The sequence below is a fragment of the Tursiops truncatus genome, chromosome 1 (assembly GCF_011762595.2).
Source record: "Tursiops truncatus isolate mTurTru1 chromosome 1, mTurTru1.mat.Y, whole genome shotgun sequence".
Classification (NCBI taxonomy): Eukaryota; Metazoa; Chordata; class Mammalia; order Artiodactyla; family Delphinidae; genus Tursiops; species Tursiops truncatus.
In genome coordinates, this window is record NC_047034.1 from 138,538,285 (window position 1) to 138,555,563 (window position 17,279).

General features: G+C 51.5%; 1 protein-coding gene across 12 annotated transcripts in view; it reads left to right on the forward strand.

The window, feature by feature from the left end:
- The window catches only part of SSBP3 (single stranded DNA binding protein 3), a 164,904-nt gene that overhangs the window by 54,028 nt on the left and 93,597 nt on the right, over positions 1–17,279 (forward strand). For 4 of the 12 annotated variants that reach the window (XM_033866249.2, XM_033866230.2, XM_033866242.2 and 1 more), the window contains exon 5: positions 14,250–14,306. The exons of 6 other annotated variants lie outside the window; for them this stretch is intronic. In XM_033866249.2, coding sequence (XP_033722140.1) covers positions 14,250–14,306 — 57 coding nt within the window. Of the gene's footprint in view, positions 1–2,704; positions 2,790–14,249; positions 14,307–17,279 lie in introns of all 12 variants that reach the window. 2 more of the 12 variants (XM_073789408.1, XM_073789417.1) reach the window with 1 other exon arrangement.

The following is a 17,279-nucleotide window of genomic DNA, read 5'->3' on the forward strand; positions in this document are numbered from 1 at the left end:
CTGTACACTGTCCCTCTGTCATAAAGCCTTTTTCACATGGGATACATCTGAGTGGGTCTTAATGGCCCCAGGTTGGGAGTGGCATGTGGGGCACAGCCAGCAGGGATGGATATGGTAAAGGCCTTTCCAGTGAAGTACCCAGGTTTGGGGTTTGGTAAGGTTTAATCTGGGGCAGATCTAGAGTTGGAGTGACAGCCAGCAGCCACGGCGGAAGGGCCCCCGGGTGGGTGATGTACCAGGGGGTTCCAGGGGGCACCATGTTGTGTTATGTGTTCCAGGACACTCTGCCAGGTATGTTTGAACCTGAAATGGAAATGGGTAAAGGAGAAGGAGGCTAAAGTAGATGACTTGCCATGAATCCTGCCTGAAGTGGCGCCACCTCTAGATTTTGATATGTGTTTCTGGCCCTCATTTTATGAATACAGTGAAGGCAGCACTCATCTTTACCTGGTTTCTCCCAGAGCAGCCAGCATGCTTCTCCTGAGGCAGTGCAGTGCTGGGCTCCCTTTCTAATTTGGCTTCACTGGGAGGGAACCACTGGGCACCAGGGCCTTTTGTTCCTGGCTGGGGGCGGGCAGGACTGCTTGTTTACAACCTCATATTCTGTCCTTTCATCGCCAGGATGTTCAGGGTGTCATGGCAGTTTTGATGCTTCTGCCTTGGATAGCCAGCAGTTTTTTCATTCGTATAACAAACATTTGAGTGCCTACCATGTGGCAGGCACCGTTGTAGGTGCTGTGAGCACGGTGGGGAACAGCACAGATGACACCCCTGTCTGTGCTCGTGGGGCTGACGTTCTAGTGGATGGTACAGAAATCTGTTGTGGACCTTGGGTCTCAAGCTGATTTGGAAGATAGGACTGTAATAATTCTAACCTCTCCTTCATAGTGGCTCTTTTTTTATACCCCACATTGTGCGGGGCATCTTAAGTTTGCCATCGTGTTCCATCCTCGGATGAGCTCTGTTAAGGCGGGTATTGTCACCCCATTTTTGCAGATGAGGCCTCAGAGAGCACATAGCAGGTGCTCGATAAATCCTTGTTGGCCAGCTGAATGGTGTGCAGTTTGCAGATAGTGGAGCTGGGTTTCTAGCCCAGCCCAGGTTCTCAACAAGATGACAGGCTGCCTTTCCAGTGCTGCACCTGTCCTGTGAGGCTGGCTTTATTTTGTAGACTGGCTTTGAGTGTGAGTGCCAGAGCCCAGGAAGATTGTGGTACAAGGTCTTGGTGTGGTCTCTGACCAACTAGATCTGTATTATCGATATCGCTGCCGCTGCCACTGCTGGAAGATGCTTTGTTTCTGGTGGTTTTATAGAAGTGGAGGTGAGATTTAGTGGCTACTTGCTTCCCCGGCGACTGCCGTCAGTCTCCTGCTCTCTCCACTTGAGGCACATTGGTACTGCCATGTGAGCTGTGAGTGTGGTAGGGGATTGAGACTGGGATGCGCCTGCCCCGATGCCCCGGGACCCCAGGTGACTCTTCTCCTTAAGCGGGCACAGGTGAGGCAATGTGTGGAACCTTGGGCCCCATTCATCTGCCCAGACAACTCTTTGGCCACTTGATGTTGACTTGGCCCCTTCAAGTTCCAGGTATTGAAAATGCAAAACAAATAAAGCCCAGCTTCTGGACGGAATCGGGTTGGCTTTCTCTTTGGGGAAGCTCAAAGTGCAACAGCTGTGTGGGTAGACTGCTCTCCGGGTGTTAACCTGCTTGGCAGGCTGTTGGAGTAGAAAGTTCCAACAGGCGTCAGGCGAGTGGGGGAGGCATGTGGCTGGCCATGGGGAGCAGGGGAGATGGGCTACTTCCTTTGCCTCTTGTCTGTGCCCTTGACCTGCAGGCTCTGTTCTGAACTTTCTCCTTTTCTCTCTCCCTTTCTGCTGACTCTCCTAATTTCCACCTACTTTCCACCCCCTCCCCACATCTTCTCTGTATTTCCTAACACCTTGTGCATTGCCTCAGACACTCCTTGGCTCAACTGGCTCTTCTCAGTTGGCAGGGCAAGGGGCAGAGTCCACCACCAAGTAAAGGTCACCTTGTGTCACTTTGACCCAGACGGGGAATGGGGACTCTGACCTTTCCCAGATGGTGTTGGTGAAAGGTCAAGGGTGGTTGCACGGTTGTCAAGGTGGCTCACATTACCCTGAACTGGGAGCAGTGCAGAGGAGGAAGAGAGGGGTGGGTACGGTCGTAGCTGGAGGTTGGCGGGTTGGAAATAATTCAGGGTGTATAAGTTTCCTAGGCTGCAGTAACAGACTGTTACAAATGGGGTGGCTTTAAACAGAAGAAATTTATCCTCTTGCAGTTCTGGAGGCTAGAAGTCCAGAATCAAGGTGTCCGGCAGCACCACGTTCCCTCTCAAGTCCCTGGGGGAGAGTCTGTTCTCTGCCTTTCTCTTATTTTCTGGTGTTGCTGGCACTCCTCCATGTTCCTTGGCTTGCATCTCTCCGATCTCTGCCTCTGTCATCCCATGGCGTTCTCCCTGTGTGTCTGTGTGCCTAAATTTCCCTTATATTATAAAGACACCACCAGCCATTGGATTAGGGCCCACCCTAACCCAGTACAACCTCGTCCTAACTTGATTACATCTGCAAAGGATCTACAGACTTACAACATAGTAGTTGATGGTTCGACTTTACAACGGTGGCAAAGTGATATAAATTCAGTAAAAAACCGTACTTCAGATTTTGAATTTTGATCTTTTCCCAGGCTAGTGATGGGCGGTAGATCTTCTCTTGTGATGCCGGGGCAGCGGCAGTGGCCGCAGCTCCCAGTCAGCCCAGCAACCACAAGGGTGAGCAAGATAACACTGACCACCATTCCATTCCTGGACCACCACTCTCTTTTCACTCTCAGTACAGTATTCAGTATGTTACATGAATTAGCTTTTCAACACTTCATTATAACATAGGCTGTGTGTGAGGTGATCTTGCCCAACTGTAGGCTGAAGTAGGTGTTCTGAGCACGTTTAAGGTAGGCGAGGCTAAGCTCTGATGTTCAGTAGGTTTGGCGTATTAAGTGCATTTCTACTTAATGATATTCTCGTAACCCCATTGAAAGTCGAGGATGATCTGTATTTCCAAATAAGGTCACGTTCATAGGTACTGGGGGTCAGGACTTGAACATATCTTTTAGGTGGACACAATTCAACCCACAATACAAGGCGACAGCACCTGTATCCAGAGGAGGTATTCAAATTCCTATTTTAAGGGGCCTTAAAGATACTAAGCGACTCTGTAATTGCAGCCAGTCCAGTAAATTTATGTAAGGAATCCACTATGTGCCAGGTTCCGGGCTTGGCCCTGCACAGAGATGAGATGCCTCCTGGCCCTTACGGTGAGAGGCTACTTCTGTGGAAACAGGGTTTTTAAAAGAAAGCTTAAAGGAAATGTTCATGCAAGTGCCTCGGGGATGACCTTAGAAACACCGACAAGCTTTTCCTTCCTGCCCTATTAATTTTGAGGCCACCTCAATCAAGCCAGGACTTACTCTCCCCGCCCTCTGGCAGAAGGACATGGGGAAGGTGGCCGGGAACCACCACCTTTTGTTTCTGCTGCTCACATTCGGTGCTTCTGTTTCTTCCCTGCCAGTGAGGGTGGGACTTAGAAGGTCTTTGAAGTGTGCTTCTTGGTGTTGTCTGTTCAGGCAGCCTTGGGAGCTAGGAACGGTTTTATTGGAATGGCAGATACTGGGCGGGGTCAATAAGGAAGTTTTTTTACAGTGGCTACTGTGTTTTTGCTGTGGATGCACGTGGGTCAGCATCTGATGGCTCAGGCCAGTGCCTTGTCTTCCCTCACAGAAGTTTCCCATTCAGGCAGAAGGATCTGACACTGAGTCGGAGAATTCTTCCCATGACTTTACAGTCTCCCTGGTCTGCCAAGGATTTCCACACAGGCAACAGGAGTGGAGCAGAAAGCATTTGTAGTTCTTGTGTTGGTGAAAACCAATGTAATGTAAATAGGAAGTCTGGATTATACGTATCCTCAAGACACTGGGACTGAAAACCACATGCACCCAAAGAAATTTACAGGTGTGCACGGTTCAGAGTGCTGTCTGCTGTGGAGGGCTCAGGTGGTAGGGGTACGTGTTCTGTTCTCCATCCCTCCCCTCCTTGACCTGCCCCTCCCAGCCAAAAAAAAAGAGAAAAATTAATTAGGCATTTCCCCCAATTCTGTCACCTCTTTACCAGACCATCAGAGTATGTGAGGTCAGCTAGATCCACCATCCCTTCTAGCCATCATTCCAGAGAGGCAGAACTCTTTGTGTGTCCCTGAATGACCACACCACAGAGGACCCACAGAAGTATCTGGAATGTGCTTTAGTCTCCCCACTCGCCCCCCAGAATGATAGCTTTCCCATTCCCGGATGGGGCCTTCAAGAACCTGCTTTGGGCAGAAGCACAAGTATTTATTAGGCCAAGCCTGATTGTGCGCTTTACCTAGGTAGCTTTGTAAGTAGATTAGTTTCATGTCTTATTTCCAAAAAAGTTCACGGATACATGTTCATTGTGAAGGGAATTAGATAGCAAACATAAAATTCGGGCACTTATACTCTCCAAAGATTAATGTTGTTAAAGCCCTGGTTTATGTCTTGTTGATCTGGCTGATTTCCTAAACATGTCCCTGCCCTCAGGAGGTAGTATCTGTCCACTTGGCTGATTCAGCCCGACACCTAACCAGAGGTACCTCTTGAGACTCTAGATGGCGGATCTTGAGATTCTAGAACCTGTGTAGCCTGTGGCTTCCCTTCCAGGGGTCTTGCCCACACACCTAACTGCCTGTGGTTCTCCCGACTCTTTTCTCTGGTTGGGAGCTCTTGTAACTGATGTTGCCAAGAACTACTTTCTTTCCCTTGGGGAGAGGGAAATGGGGTGTAATCCTTGCTCCAAATCCTGGAGTCTAGGACTGCCAGGCGGACCTCATGTGTCAAGCAGACAAGCTTGTATGGCGCTATGGTTTTTAACGTTTACGGGCCCACGAGCCCTGTGAGACTGATAAACTCTGGTGCCCTCCGGTACTGCACGTTCACATGTACAAGCAACTGTGCATAATAAGCCCAGGGGTTTGCAGACCCTTTGAAACCCATCTCTGAGGCCCTTCAGAAGCAGACGTGCCGCCCCCCACCCCGCCCGCCGCTGGCTGACATGGCCTCTCGGTGTCCATTTTGCCATCTGTAGGACAGTGGCAACAATAGTTACCCGACAGTTTTGCGGTTGTGACAAGGACTGTGGTGGTTGTAGCTGCTCACATTCAGTTCTTTCCCCAGTGCTCACCGTGACCCAGTGAGGGAAGTCTTACCAACCCCATTTCAGAGATGAGAAAACGGAGGTTCAGTTAGGCGAAGCCATGTGCCCAGGGCCATAAGGTGAGAGTCAGGGTTGGAACCCCGGCTGTGTGGCTTTAGAACGAGTGCCGAATGCCTGATTCGCATCAAGGTACACAGTAGGTGCTCAGTAAAGGGTATCAACGACATTAAAAGCGGCAGAGGGTTAGGGCACAGCCAACCTGTTGGTAGTGGGGCTCCCCCTCCCCCACGGCCTCCACCTGTCCTAAGTATCCTCCCGGTGCAGGATCCGGGCTCCGGGGTTTGTGGGGCGGGTGGAGGCGAGCGCAGATCCGCCAATCCTGGGAAACGTGTAAAATCCTGTTCCTGAAAACCGGCCGGGTTCTCGGAGTGTCCTGGCTGGCATGTTTTGCCAGTCACGAAACATGATCCATACGCTGTATTTTAGGACTCCCCATCTGTCAGCATTGGGGAGGGCTTTCACTTGACGGAGCTCAAAGCCTGCCAGCTCACCCGGGGCCGGGGGGTGTGGAGAGGTGTGGGCAGGAAGGATCTGTGACAGCCAGTGGATCTGTTCCTCCAGGGAGGGTGCCGTCTACCTGGCTGGGGGGCCGGGAGCCCGAGAGAAGGGGTGGGGCGTCCTTGGGTGCCTTGGCCAGCAGCCTCACAGATCCCTTTTCCCATTACTTCACTCCTTTTTTAGACAGATCCCCACTGGTTCCTTAAGCAAATTGAGGTACAGGGGGGTTAAGGCTCTTGTCCAAAATTTTGAAGCTGCTAAGAGGCCAAGCTGAGATTGAACTGAAGTCTTCAGGCTCTGTCCAGTGCTCTCTCTTAGCCCAGGCTCTCCTCCTGTTTCCTGGGTTCTCTGCTCTGGGTGGTGCAGGGCCGGGTGGGAGATGCTCCCTGGGAGAGGGAGGCAGTGAGGAGAGGGAGCGGGTAAGCCTTGCTCTCAGGCCCACCTGGCAGGGCGTGCTCCAGGCCTGCACCCCCGCCCCACCCCTCCGGCCTGCTGGTGGCAGAGGGAAAAAACACTAAGAGGGCTATTGATCCACCCTCTCCTCTGAGGGAGGGCCGCAGCACATTCAAGCTTTCTTTTTAAAAATGCATTAACCTGACCGTAAGCAGGCCCCAGTTTAAAAATAAATAAAAGTAAGAGAAGAAGCAAAACAAGTGGGAATGGGGACAGGAAAAGGGTGTTTGGAGAGGGTCCTTCTCCAAGTCCATGCCAGTTCCAGGCCGGGATGCCATGCCTGGATTCTGGAGCTCGGGACTGCCCTGCTTGCTGTGCCCTGGACCATCTGCATCTCTCCTGACGTCTGTGCAGAGGAAATTTCCCCAAATCCAGAGGTTCCAGGAAACCCTTTGGGGGTGGGGCAGGCTGGAGCGTGGAGGCAATCCATATTTGAAAGCCTGCCTTGCCGCCCCCAACCTGGGCAGTTCGGTCTCTGTTTTGGCCCTTGAGCCACACTGGCCTTCTCTTGGTTTCTCAGAAGTGCCTTTGCACATGCTGTTCTCTCTGCCTGCTGCCTGGAAGGGGTGTCCATCTCTTGCCTTTCTCCCTGGGCTGCAGGTTAGCACCTGCACTCATCTTTCAGATCTCAGCCTAAAGGGCACCTCTTGACCCTGGTGGGTCAGGCCTCCTGTTACATACCGCCGAGTCTCCCAATACTTTCCCCTCTGTAGCTCTTACCACAAGCATAATAAAAGAATTAACTTACATCTTACAGCATTTAGTAATGAAGCTTGAGGAAAGCAGGGACTGGTCTGTCCTGTTTGCTAAGTATTCACTGTCCAGCTTGGCACTGAAAAGGAGCAGTAAATCCTCACGGAATGGGTGGATGGCGGGTCAGGGTCTATTCCATTTGGCCCATAGATACGGTTTGGGTGAGGGTAGAAGGAATAAACATCGTAATCAGAATTCGCTGTGATTTTCTAATGTTTCCAGAGGTGTGGGCCCACTTTGAGGTCAGGATATGGTTTCAGAGTGGAGCCCCCAACCCTTGAAAGGAGGAGACTTCTGCCAACAGAGCAGTAGTTAGGGTGCGGGGTCCCCGAGCTGGTGCCCCTCAAAGGTTGCCTGTTCTCTTGGTGGGTGGGAAGACGTGGGGTCAGAGAACAGAAACCACTTGGCTAGGATCACACAGCAGAGCCTGTGGAGGCTTTTACTTGGGCCCCGGTTTAATTGTTAAAAGGTGATTAATCAAGCCACCAGCTACCTACAGGGCAGGCATCGTTTTACTGCAGCGCGTGGTGACACCAGTTCGTGGAAGAGGAAATGGAGGCTCGGTGAACTTTGGTACCTGCTTCAGAACACAGCAGGGGCAGCATTGGAACTCAAGTCTTTCCGATTCCATAGCCCGGTGCCTCCCAGCGAGCGGGGGTTGGTGCCAGCCTTGGGTTTTGGATTGGCTCAGGGGGGGACCCCCTGCCTCCTACTAGCCAGGGGAGTTGTGACCACTTGTAGGAGCCTCTGTTGCTTCCAGCCATCTGGGCTCAGGGGAACGGTGGTTCCCGGAGACCCCCCTCTCCTCCTCCACCTGGCTCACCTCCTTTTTCCGTGTCCTCCCTCTCCTCTGCTGAGGGAGCCTCAGGAATTCCTCTCTCCTACCAATCGCCATTTCCCTGGGAAGCCACTGGGGATCCTGGGAAGGTTCTGAGGGTGATGAAGCAGAATTTGCACCATTCCGGGAGTAACTTTCCATCATTCGTGGCTAAAAATAAAACGTGTCCTTGCTCCTCACTGCCTGTAGGCTTGCTTTTGGGGTTTCAGTGGGAGCCACTTTTCCGTTTGTCCCCTTTCCCCGTTGACTCTCGGCGGGTGTGGGGCTTCCCACAATGTGGGGACATGGGTGGGCTTGATGCCACTCATCACCTCTGAGAGCAGCGCCCCTGGGGCCTTTCTGAGGAAGCGCTCTGCTTCTCTGTGGCAGCAAACAGCCGCATGGTCGGGCGGGCGCTCTGGCACACGGGCCGCCCGGGGAGGTCTACTCCCTTGGTGTATATTACCGCGGCCGAAGAGACAAACCACCTTTCGAGGATTTTCTTTGTGTAGCCTGCTTCTTTTTGATATCAGGAATGCACAGAGGCAAGAGAGATAAATTAATTTGTTCAGTTAATTTTGTAAATATTGACCGAGCCGAAGTTTTATGCCAGTCACATGTCAGGGACCCGAGGGCTTACCAACAAGCAACATGACACAGTCCCTTCCTTGAAGGCACTTATCCTCAGGGTCAGGGGAGAAAGATGTGAGCTTTCAGACAGAACTAGAGCAGGGGAGCCACAGAGTCCTGCTCCCCTCACCACCCTTTCTTCTAGAATTCACTTACGACGTGTGCCTGAGTGGGGAGGTAAAAGCTGAACCGTACGTTGTGCCTTTCGCTTTTTTTTAAGACACTTGCCATTCCCCTCTCCCCTGGTAAATACTTTTTTTTTTGAGTGTTTATTATGTGCTGGGGCTGGGCACCCTGCTAGAACTTCACTTGTTTTTATTTCACTGGACTCAACGTGCCTGTGTAATTACTACTATTGTCCTTATTTTCCAGTTGGTGAAACTAAGGCCCAGAAAGGTTAATTAACTTGCTTAAGATCCCGCAGCTAAAATGTTGCAGAGCCTGGATTCAAATGTAAGCAGATGAATTCCAGAGCTCACTCTCCTAACTGCTAGCTGTATAGACACGTCCTCACTGAGAACGTCTGTCGGTTAAGCATCCACTATCTGCCCAGCGTGAAGTACTCTAAATAGATGCTTTCTCTTTAAAAATCTTCATTATGGTTTCTGTTTGGTCTTTAATATTCCTAGTAACCCTGTGGGATGAGAAGGCACTCCCCAACCCCAATCTGCACACCCCCCTTTAATCCAAGGTCTCTGTAGAGGGCACTATACTTCAGAGGTTGGAATTAAACCATGTTGTCTTAATCCAGAGCCTCTGGGTGAGAGAAGGGCCCTGAAATCATTCTGCAAACTGTAAAGTGCCCCATGAAATGAAGGGCACGGGAGAAAAGGTGTGTGCGTAGAACACTGACTTGTAACACCAACCTCACGCGTCATACTTGGGGATTTCTAGCACGGTTGTCACGGCCTGGTTTCAGGTACCTGTGAAAAATTATGGTAATTAAAATGTAATTTGGAATCCCCAGTTGGCTCCCAGCAGCTGGTCCAGATGTAGGAGGCTGGGGCTGTCTGTGCTGGAACAAGCTGAGGCTTGTTAGGGGTGTCATTTTGTTCTGCCCTTTGTGTTGCTGGGTAGAAGGGTGGGGGCACAAGATACAGGAGCTATTTTTACACCATTCACGTCATGTTCAGTATTACTGGATGTTTGTGGTTGGGTCCCTGTTTAGCCTCAGCCGGGAAGCGAGAATTCCCTTGGCTGCCTGGGTCTGTATGGAAACTCAAGCTCATGCCCCTTGGGTACATAGATTTCGCTAAAGGCGGAGGGACCCGTTTGGCTGTGCCGTCACCCTGGGTAGTTTGGAGTTGTCTTCTTAGGTTTAGATTTTCCAGGGCTCTTCAGACTCCTTCCTGGAGTGGAGGGGGCAGCATAGGTAAGAGGCCATAGGCTCATCCCCTCCCTTATTGATTCAACAGATGGTTTTCCAGTTTGAGGTACATGCTAGATCTTTTTCAGGTACTTGCAAAGTGAAGTCAAATAAAGTATTATCCCTCAAGGGTTTTATTTTATTTTTTTTAATTTTATTTATTTTTATTGATTGATTTTTTTTTTTTTTTTTTGGGGGCTGCGTTGGGTCTTTTGCTGCGTGCGGGCTTTCTCTAGTTGTGGTGAGCAGGGGCTGCTCTTCGTTGTGGTGCGTGGGCTTCTTATTGCTGTGTCTTCTCTTGTTGCGGAGCAGGCTTCTCGTTGCGGAGCACGGGCTCTAGGCGCGCAGGCTTCAGTAGCTGCAGCATGCAGGTTCAGTAGTTGTGGCTCATGGGCTCTAGAGCGCAGGCTCACTATTTGTGGCACACGGGCTTAGTTGCTCCGCGGCATGTGGGATCTTCCCGGGCCAGGGCTCGAACCCGTGTCCCCTGCATTGGCAGGCAGATTCCCCACCACTGCGCCACCAGGGAAGTCCCCCTCAAGGGTTTTATAGTCTGGTTGGGGAAATGGACAATAAATAAACGTTTGCTTTAGCTTATGCAAGCCGAGCATATGTCCCAGGTTCCGTTGGAGGTTCTGGGGATCCCGTGCTATCATAGTAGGGGGAACAGGGCCGGTGGGAACACAGAAGAGGGGCTCCCAGATCACACGCATGGTCAGAGACAGCTTCCTGGAGGAGGTGATGAGTTGCAGGAGTTGACCTAATGCGTTGGGGGACAGAAGGTTTCACGTGTGTACATGGGTTTATTTGCTGTTGAGCTTTATTTGTACAGTCGGTTCCTCAGTATCTGCGGGGGTTGGTTCCAGGATCCCTGGATTTGGTGGATGCCAAAATCCATGGTTGCTCAAGTTCCTTATATAAAAGGGCCTACTACAGTTGGCCCTCCGTATCCGCAGGTTCCATTTCCGCAGGTTCAGAAAACCTGCGTATCCCGCGGATGAGGAACCTGTGCCTGTGGAGGGCTGAGGGTATACATATGTGACATTATGGTTATAGTCGTTGTATCTTATTCAGCTGAGGTCCTGGAATTTTATTTTTATGCCCAAAGGGCTCGCTGCCTTTGAGAAGCACTGTATGTCAGCTAAGCCCTTGTTGCTTCAGAGGTCGGAGATGGGAGGTCAGCCTCAGCCCCGCAAAGCCTGCCCTTGAAGTCTCTGCCTCCTCTGGCCTCTTGGCACTTCCTGCCCCTCTTCCTCTTAAAGGGCAGGCCTGAGTGGGTTATTGCACAGCAGGGGTCAAGACACCCAGGTCCACAAACCCTGGGCCCTGGCCTGGCTGGCGCACAGGGCCTTGAGTGTGCATGCCAGGGACAGGCATGGGGTCCTACCTGCATATCCTGCTGATTGGGGTTTGTGGCCCTGGGGGAGGAGGGTGGTTGGTGGATCTCACTGTTTAGACCAGCTGTGGGGTCTGTTGCAAAGTGGAAGTACCAAGAAGCAGAGTGCTCACCGGAGGCTGCTTCAGAACAGGGTTCACACCTGGAGTTTGCAGAATATGTCCTGGTTCAGTGCGCTCTCCACTTCCACTCTGTGCGTATGCATTCATTCATCCAACATAGGTTCTGCCAACGTAGCATCCTGCATAGCATCTCTCCTCTGCCACGCCCAGGGCAGGGTGTTGAGGAAGCCAGTGAATTAGGTACAGCCCTGCCCCTGGGGTAGCTGACAGTTCTGGGTGGTCCCCGCCCAGGTGGCCACAGGGGCCTCATGTGCCTTCTGGGACCCTCTGCAAAGAGCTGGAATGTCTGGAGTGTTCCCACCATCCTTGTGAGCCACATGCTGACACTGCAGCATGCCAGGCCCTGTCTTTGGCGTGGGATTATTTGCAGTTAGTATTCCAAATGTCAAGTTCCCCTTGACTTGAGCTGAGCAGACGAAACAAAATGGCAGGCAGATTAGAAGGGGCTTGAGAAGCCTTTTAGGATTTGAAAACCTTACTTTGTTGACTTTGAAAAGCTGCTGAACCGGGCTGCTCTGCAGAGGCGGGGGCATCTGTCAGGTACCCACTGTCTTCCTGGGCCTGGGAGGGCCTGGCCAGTGCTGCTGTCTCCTTCAGGTACTTGGGAGCTGGGCGGTGTGAGCTTGCACAGCAATTGAGTCCAGTCCCTTCTCCTTAGTGAGAGCAGAGGGGAAGAGCTAGAGTCTCTGAGGTTTCAGAAGGGGTTTGAGTGGGTCCCCCAAAGTAGGGGGGGGACATGTCAGTCAGTATCTGTTTAAACTCGTGTTTGCGGTGCCTGATGCTAAGACTGGTAGGTGAAAAGGGGAGTAGATGGCCTACCGTATTATAGTCCCTCTGAATGGATGGTGAGAGGTTTAAAAAGCTAGTGCTCACCAAAGGTGCAGAAGTACCTGGCTGGGACCTGGAGTGTCATTGCCTTCTTTCTACAGATGTGCAGCAAGGTGTGGTAGCTGAAGCTCAGAGAGGTTAAGTAATCTGTGCGAAGCCACACAGGAAGTGGTAAAGCTGGAATTTGAGTAGTCTCTCTGGCTCCAATGCCCATGCTTGTCCCATGACATCACATTGGCTCCTCCCTTCTCGTGAGACTCATTTCTCCTGCCCTTCCCCCAACTGCTTCCTTTTCCTGCCTGCATTCTCCAGGAATCCCTCTGTGGGTGCTGCCTCATCCAGCCTGGGAGAAGTAGTAAGAGCTGAAAGTTTGAGAGAGAACCCCGCCCCCAACTGCTTTTCCGCCACATTCCAGGGGACAGAGTGTTTGTCTTCCTGGATCTTACGTGCATACTTGGCTCCTGGGGACAGGCAGAGATGAGGCTCACGACTTGTCGGCCCTCTCAGGGTCCCAGGAAGGGTTTGTGAATCGATGCGTCTGGGATCGGGGAGGTAGACTTTAAACGGTGTGAAGCTCTGTAGCCTGTGGTGGGCAAGTTTTAAGGCTGGCCCGACACATGACCTTGAACCCCAACCTTAAATTGGCCTCTGTTTCCTGCAGCTTTTGCGGGCTGATTGCATAAATGTTCTCGCATGGTGCACAGTCGCCTGGCCCCAGAGTCTGCTGGACGGTGGTTTTTGCCCTTTCTCTCCTTTTTCTTTGCCCACGTATGCGTCAGTGCCTTTTATTCCTAAGATACGCAGCTTTCTCAGTCCCCATCCTGGAAATATTGCTGGAATGCAATAAATCTGATTGTGTTTATGTTGAAGAAATGAAACACATTACTGTGTGGGGAGGAATGCAGGAGATGCCTTGCAAGGGGGCCGTGTTTATGACAACAGTTTGCACATGTGGCTTTATTTTTGAAAGCATGGTACCCCTCCTCCCCCCACTTCCTTGATAGAACCCTGGTAATAAGAGCTGTCTCTTGTATCCGGGTGTTGGACAAACAGAGGGCAGAGCTGGCCAAGACCTTCCCAGCTGTGGCTGTCACCTTCTCAGTTCTGAGAGTCTGGCTTCTTTGGGCCCTGTCATTTCTCGGGGTTTTCAGCTCTTCCAGGGACAGCGCCTCTGTGCTGGTTGAGTCAGAGCTGATTAGTGAATCCTCCCGCTCCCATTCCGGGTTGGAAACGACAGGATGAAATTTAATAGGCATAAATGTAAAGTCCTATAGGTGGGTTAAAAAAAAAAACAACCCAACTTCACAGGCACAGGATGAGGAAGCTTCATTTGAATGGTGAGCAAGAAAGTGACCCTCGAATGTACCAGACAGTCGGTTCTGTGTGCCAGCAGTTGGCCATCACTGAAAGAAAGTGACTCAGGCTCGCTGAATGAGGACTGTGTCCATAAGGAGAAGGATGATGTTATTGTTAATAATTCATAATAATAGCTAGGTGCTTTACACGCATTATCATTCCATCTTTAAATTCATCCTTTGAGGTAAGTCAGAGGATCTTCTTTTTTTCGGAAGAGGAAAAAAGAAGTTACACTGTGCCCAGTGTTACACTGCAAAAAAGTGGCAGAATCAGCTGGAACCCAGAGCCTGTGCTATTTTGAGTGAAGTAGAGGGTCAGTAGATGGTGGAGCCTCTGAATGAAGAAACGCTGAAGGAAATGATGGCATTTAGCTTGAAAGCAGTTTTAATAATGTCTGACTTTTGTATGGTCCTTGCTCTGTGCCAGGCACAATTCTAAACAGTTGGGGGGGTGTGTGTGTGTGTGTGTGTGTGTGTGTGTGTGTGTGTGTGTGTGTGTGTGTGTGTGTGTGTACGTACCTCAACTCCATTATTATCTCTGTTTTACAGAGGAGGAAACTGAAACACAAAGTTAAGTGAGTTGCCCAAGATGATATAGCTTCTAAGTGACTGAGCTGGGAATCAGACCCAACTAGCATGGATAAGTGTTCTTAATTTTTAGACCATGCAGGCTTGGGGAGACTGGTTGGGGTGGGGAGAGAGCCGACTGTGCTCTTTGTTCTTTGCGGCAGACTGTCTGCAGGATGCTGGCTGCTGTGTTTGGATCCAGGGCAGACCAGGGCCTGCGGGTGAGTGTGTAAATGCGAGAGGGTCAGCTCTCCTAAATCTGGATACCAGGTGCCTGTGGAGTAGGCCCTTTGAGCAGGGGCAGTGAGCTCCCTGCTGCTGGGTGACTCCTCACCCGTTTGGGCTCCTGCAGAGGCGAGAGGGTGGAGGAGACCACCTGTGTGGGAGACGAGGGACACCCCACCAGGGCCCACCCATGTAGCTGGCTGGCTCCCAGCCTTTTGTTGAGGACAGGCCCAGCTTTCCTGGCACGTCCCCCACCCCAGGCAGTGGTGCGTCCCTGTGGACCGCTGGAGGGGAAGTGACCGGGTGTCTGCCAGGTCCAGCCTGCCCTATTAGGAAGCCCCGGCTGTCAAGCCCAGCAGAATTGCTGACGGAGGCACTGGGAACAATGCTGCGTGGGAGGAGGTGTGTGCATGCGTTTGCTCGCCTCCTGACCTGTGTGCCAGCAGTGACACACTTTGTCCCCTCTGGTCCCCTGTGGGCACTCAGCCGGCCTCTCTGATGCTTTTGACTCCCACTTGGTCTCCTGGTCCAGCTGCAGCTTTGGCTGCAGCCAGGGAAGCCAGTCAGCTGGCTCTAGTCCCTCCTGATGCCAGGGGAGTTGGGGACACTGGCTCTGGTTTGTCCTGATTCCAGGGAAGTTGGGAGCACCCCTTCGGCTTACATGGTCTCCTCAGAGCACTTCCCAAGGAGCCCTGGGAGCCTGGCACCTCCTTGTCAGGTCAGGGAATGGAGGCATGGAGAAGCGGAGTGACTTATTGGAAGCCACATAACCAGCGAGTATGGCTGACGCTGTAATCAGGTCCTGGTGACTTGAAACAGGGACCATTTGGTCCAGACCTCTGATTTTACTGATGAGGAAACAAGGCCCAGATTTGCAGCTTGACCTGGCCAAGGCATCTCAGGTCATCAGTGGCAGAACCAGAACTAGGACCCAGGTCTCCTGCCCCCAAATACCGTGTCCTCCTTACTCTGCAGCCCTCTCCTCCACTTCTGGTTTCCTGGCATCTCATTTCTGCTGGTGCTTCTGCAGGGCTGGTGCAGTGACTGTGACTGCTACACAGGTTTCCTTTCCCCCACTGCTTCCACTGCCTTCCTTGACTGCCAGTGTGTGATTATCCCAGTTGTCACTTCCTTTGCCTCCTAGGACTGGTAGCAGTGGCTGGCTTATAGGAATTTAGCCAAGTGGAGGGAACGTAGCCTTAGCCAGGCAGCTTTGGGATCCAATCCCAGCTCTTCTACTTGTGAGCTGTGTGACCTTAGGCAAATTGCTTAACCTTTCTGAACCCTGGTTTCTCATCTGGGAGTTAAGATGGTTTGGACTAGATAACCTCCAGTGGCCTTCCAGTCCTGCAGGTCTTTGACTAGTGATTTTCATGAAAGTGAGTGTGACCCACATGGACCTGCATTTGGAGGCTCTTGGGAAGGGCAGGTGACATAGACTAGCGGGTTAAGGCCTGTGTTGGGAGGCACAGGGCATGCATGCGTTTAGAATTCTGGCTTCACCGGAGGACTGTTGCCTTGGCCTTGGGTGCTGGTGGGTGATCGGGGCAAGGGACCCTGCCATTCTTTGTCCCTTCTTTGCTACTTCTTTCTCTGCATGCATGCTGTGGGCATGGACACTGTTTGTCCTTGGTGGTGACCACTCAGAGTAGAGAGGTTGCCGGAGGAGGGTTGGCCAGCTGATGGGCATGGCCTGGGTCAGCTGGGCACAGGCAGGTGTCAAATCGTGCAGCCTTTCACCTGGATTGAATGCCGCTGGATTTTGTCGTGAGAGGAACTCAAGCCCTGTTATTAGGCCTGAGAGATCTCTACTCCACATTAGACCACAGGTGTGAGGTGCAGGGAGGGGTGTCAGCGTAAAACCAGAAGCCTTTGGGCTTTCGTCACTGTGTTCAGTCTTGCAATTGTGTTGGCTGTTTACATGGTTTTCGCCTTGGCTGTGAAGTTGTACTCTTTTCTGAACTAATCCTGTTTCATGTAACCTGAACCCAAGTATCTGGCCATGAAGGGCAAGCTTTTTTCTCCTCTTCCTTAACAAAGGATATCCTAGACTGCAGCATCTGGAAATGATTTGGCATCTGGTTTAAGTATGTGTGCGTGCATGCACACACTTCTAGAATATAACATGCCCTTACCCACATAACATGCCTTTGTCTCTCCATATACCTGTGTTTCTTTCTATGCAGATGACTTTACATATGGAGGTCATTATATCGGGACATATGCTTACGTGTGTATACATGTATAAACCTTTATTTCTACTTAGAATGAGGAAATTTTCAAGGGCTTGATGTTTGTTGTGCAGTGCAAGGGCTCTTGCACTGATGGATGTATTTTTCTTTGAAAGGTTTAATAAACCATTTAGCACTGCCTTCATGACTGTAATGAGCTGTTTCCGCATTATTCCTGGGCTCTGCCTTAACAGGCCTCCCAAAACCCTGTCCCCACCATACTGTGGCGGCCCCCACCCAGAGTTGGGTGCTCTAGAGAGATGGCATGGTTCAAGGTGCCCCTTGTTGACCATCTCTTAACGGTATCTCTTCGCTGCCTGGCGTTGGCGTGGATGGGAGCCTGTCCTGGGGATTTCTGGACCTGTTGTGTCCCTCAGATTTGGGCTCAGGGAAGGAATGTTTTGACGGCACAAGGTTGGAGCTGTGGGTTGTATTGAGATTGGGCTGTGTCAGCAGGTAAGAGCCTGTGTCCTCACCTCGAGGGTGATAGGCAGGGAGCTCTGAGAACCTCTGTCCAATCTGGTGGAGGATGGCCAGGGGAGGCGAGTGAGATGAAGGTGGAGGGAGAGGACACCCCCCTCACTCCCCCATGGACTAGGGTTTGTCCTTGCTCCCCTTTGCCCCAAGGGACTGCTGGGAGGCTGATTTATAGTAACTTCTTAGACTCAATGCCAGGAAGACTGTGGTAACCACAAGGGTGAATAAAACAGGAATGGGCCTTGGAGTAGGCAGGGGGAG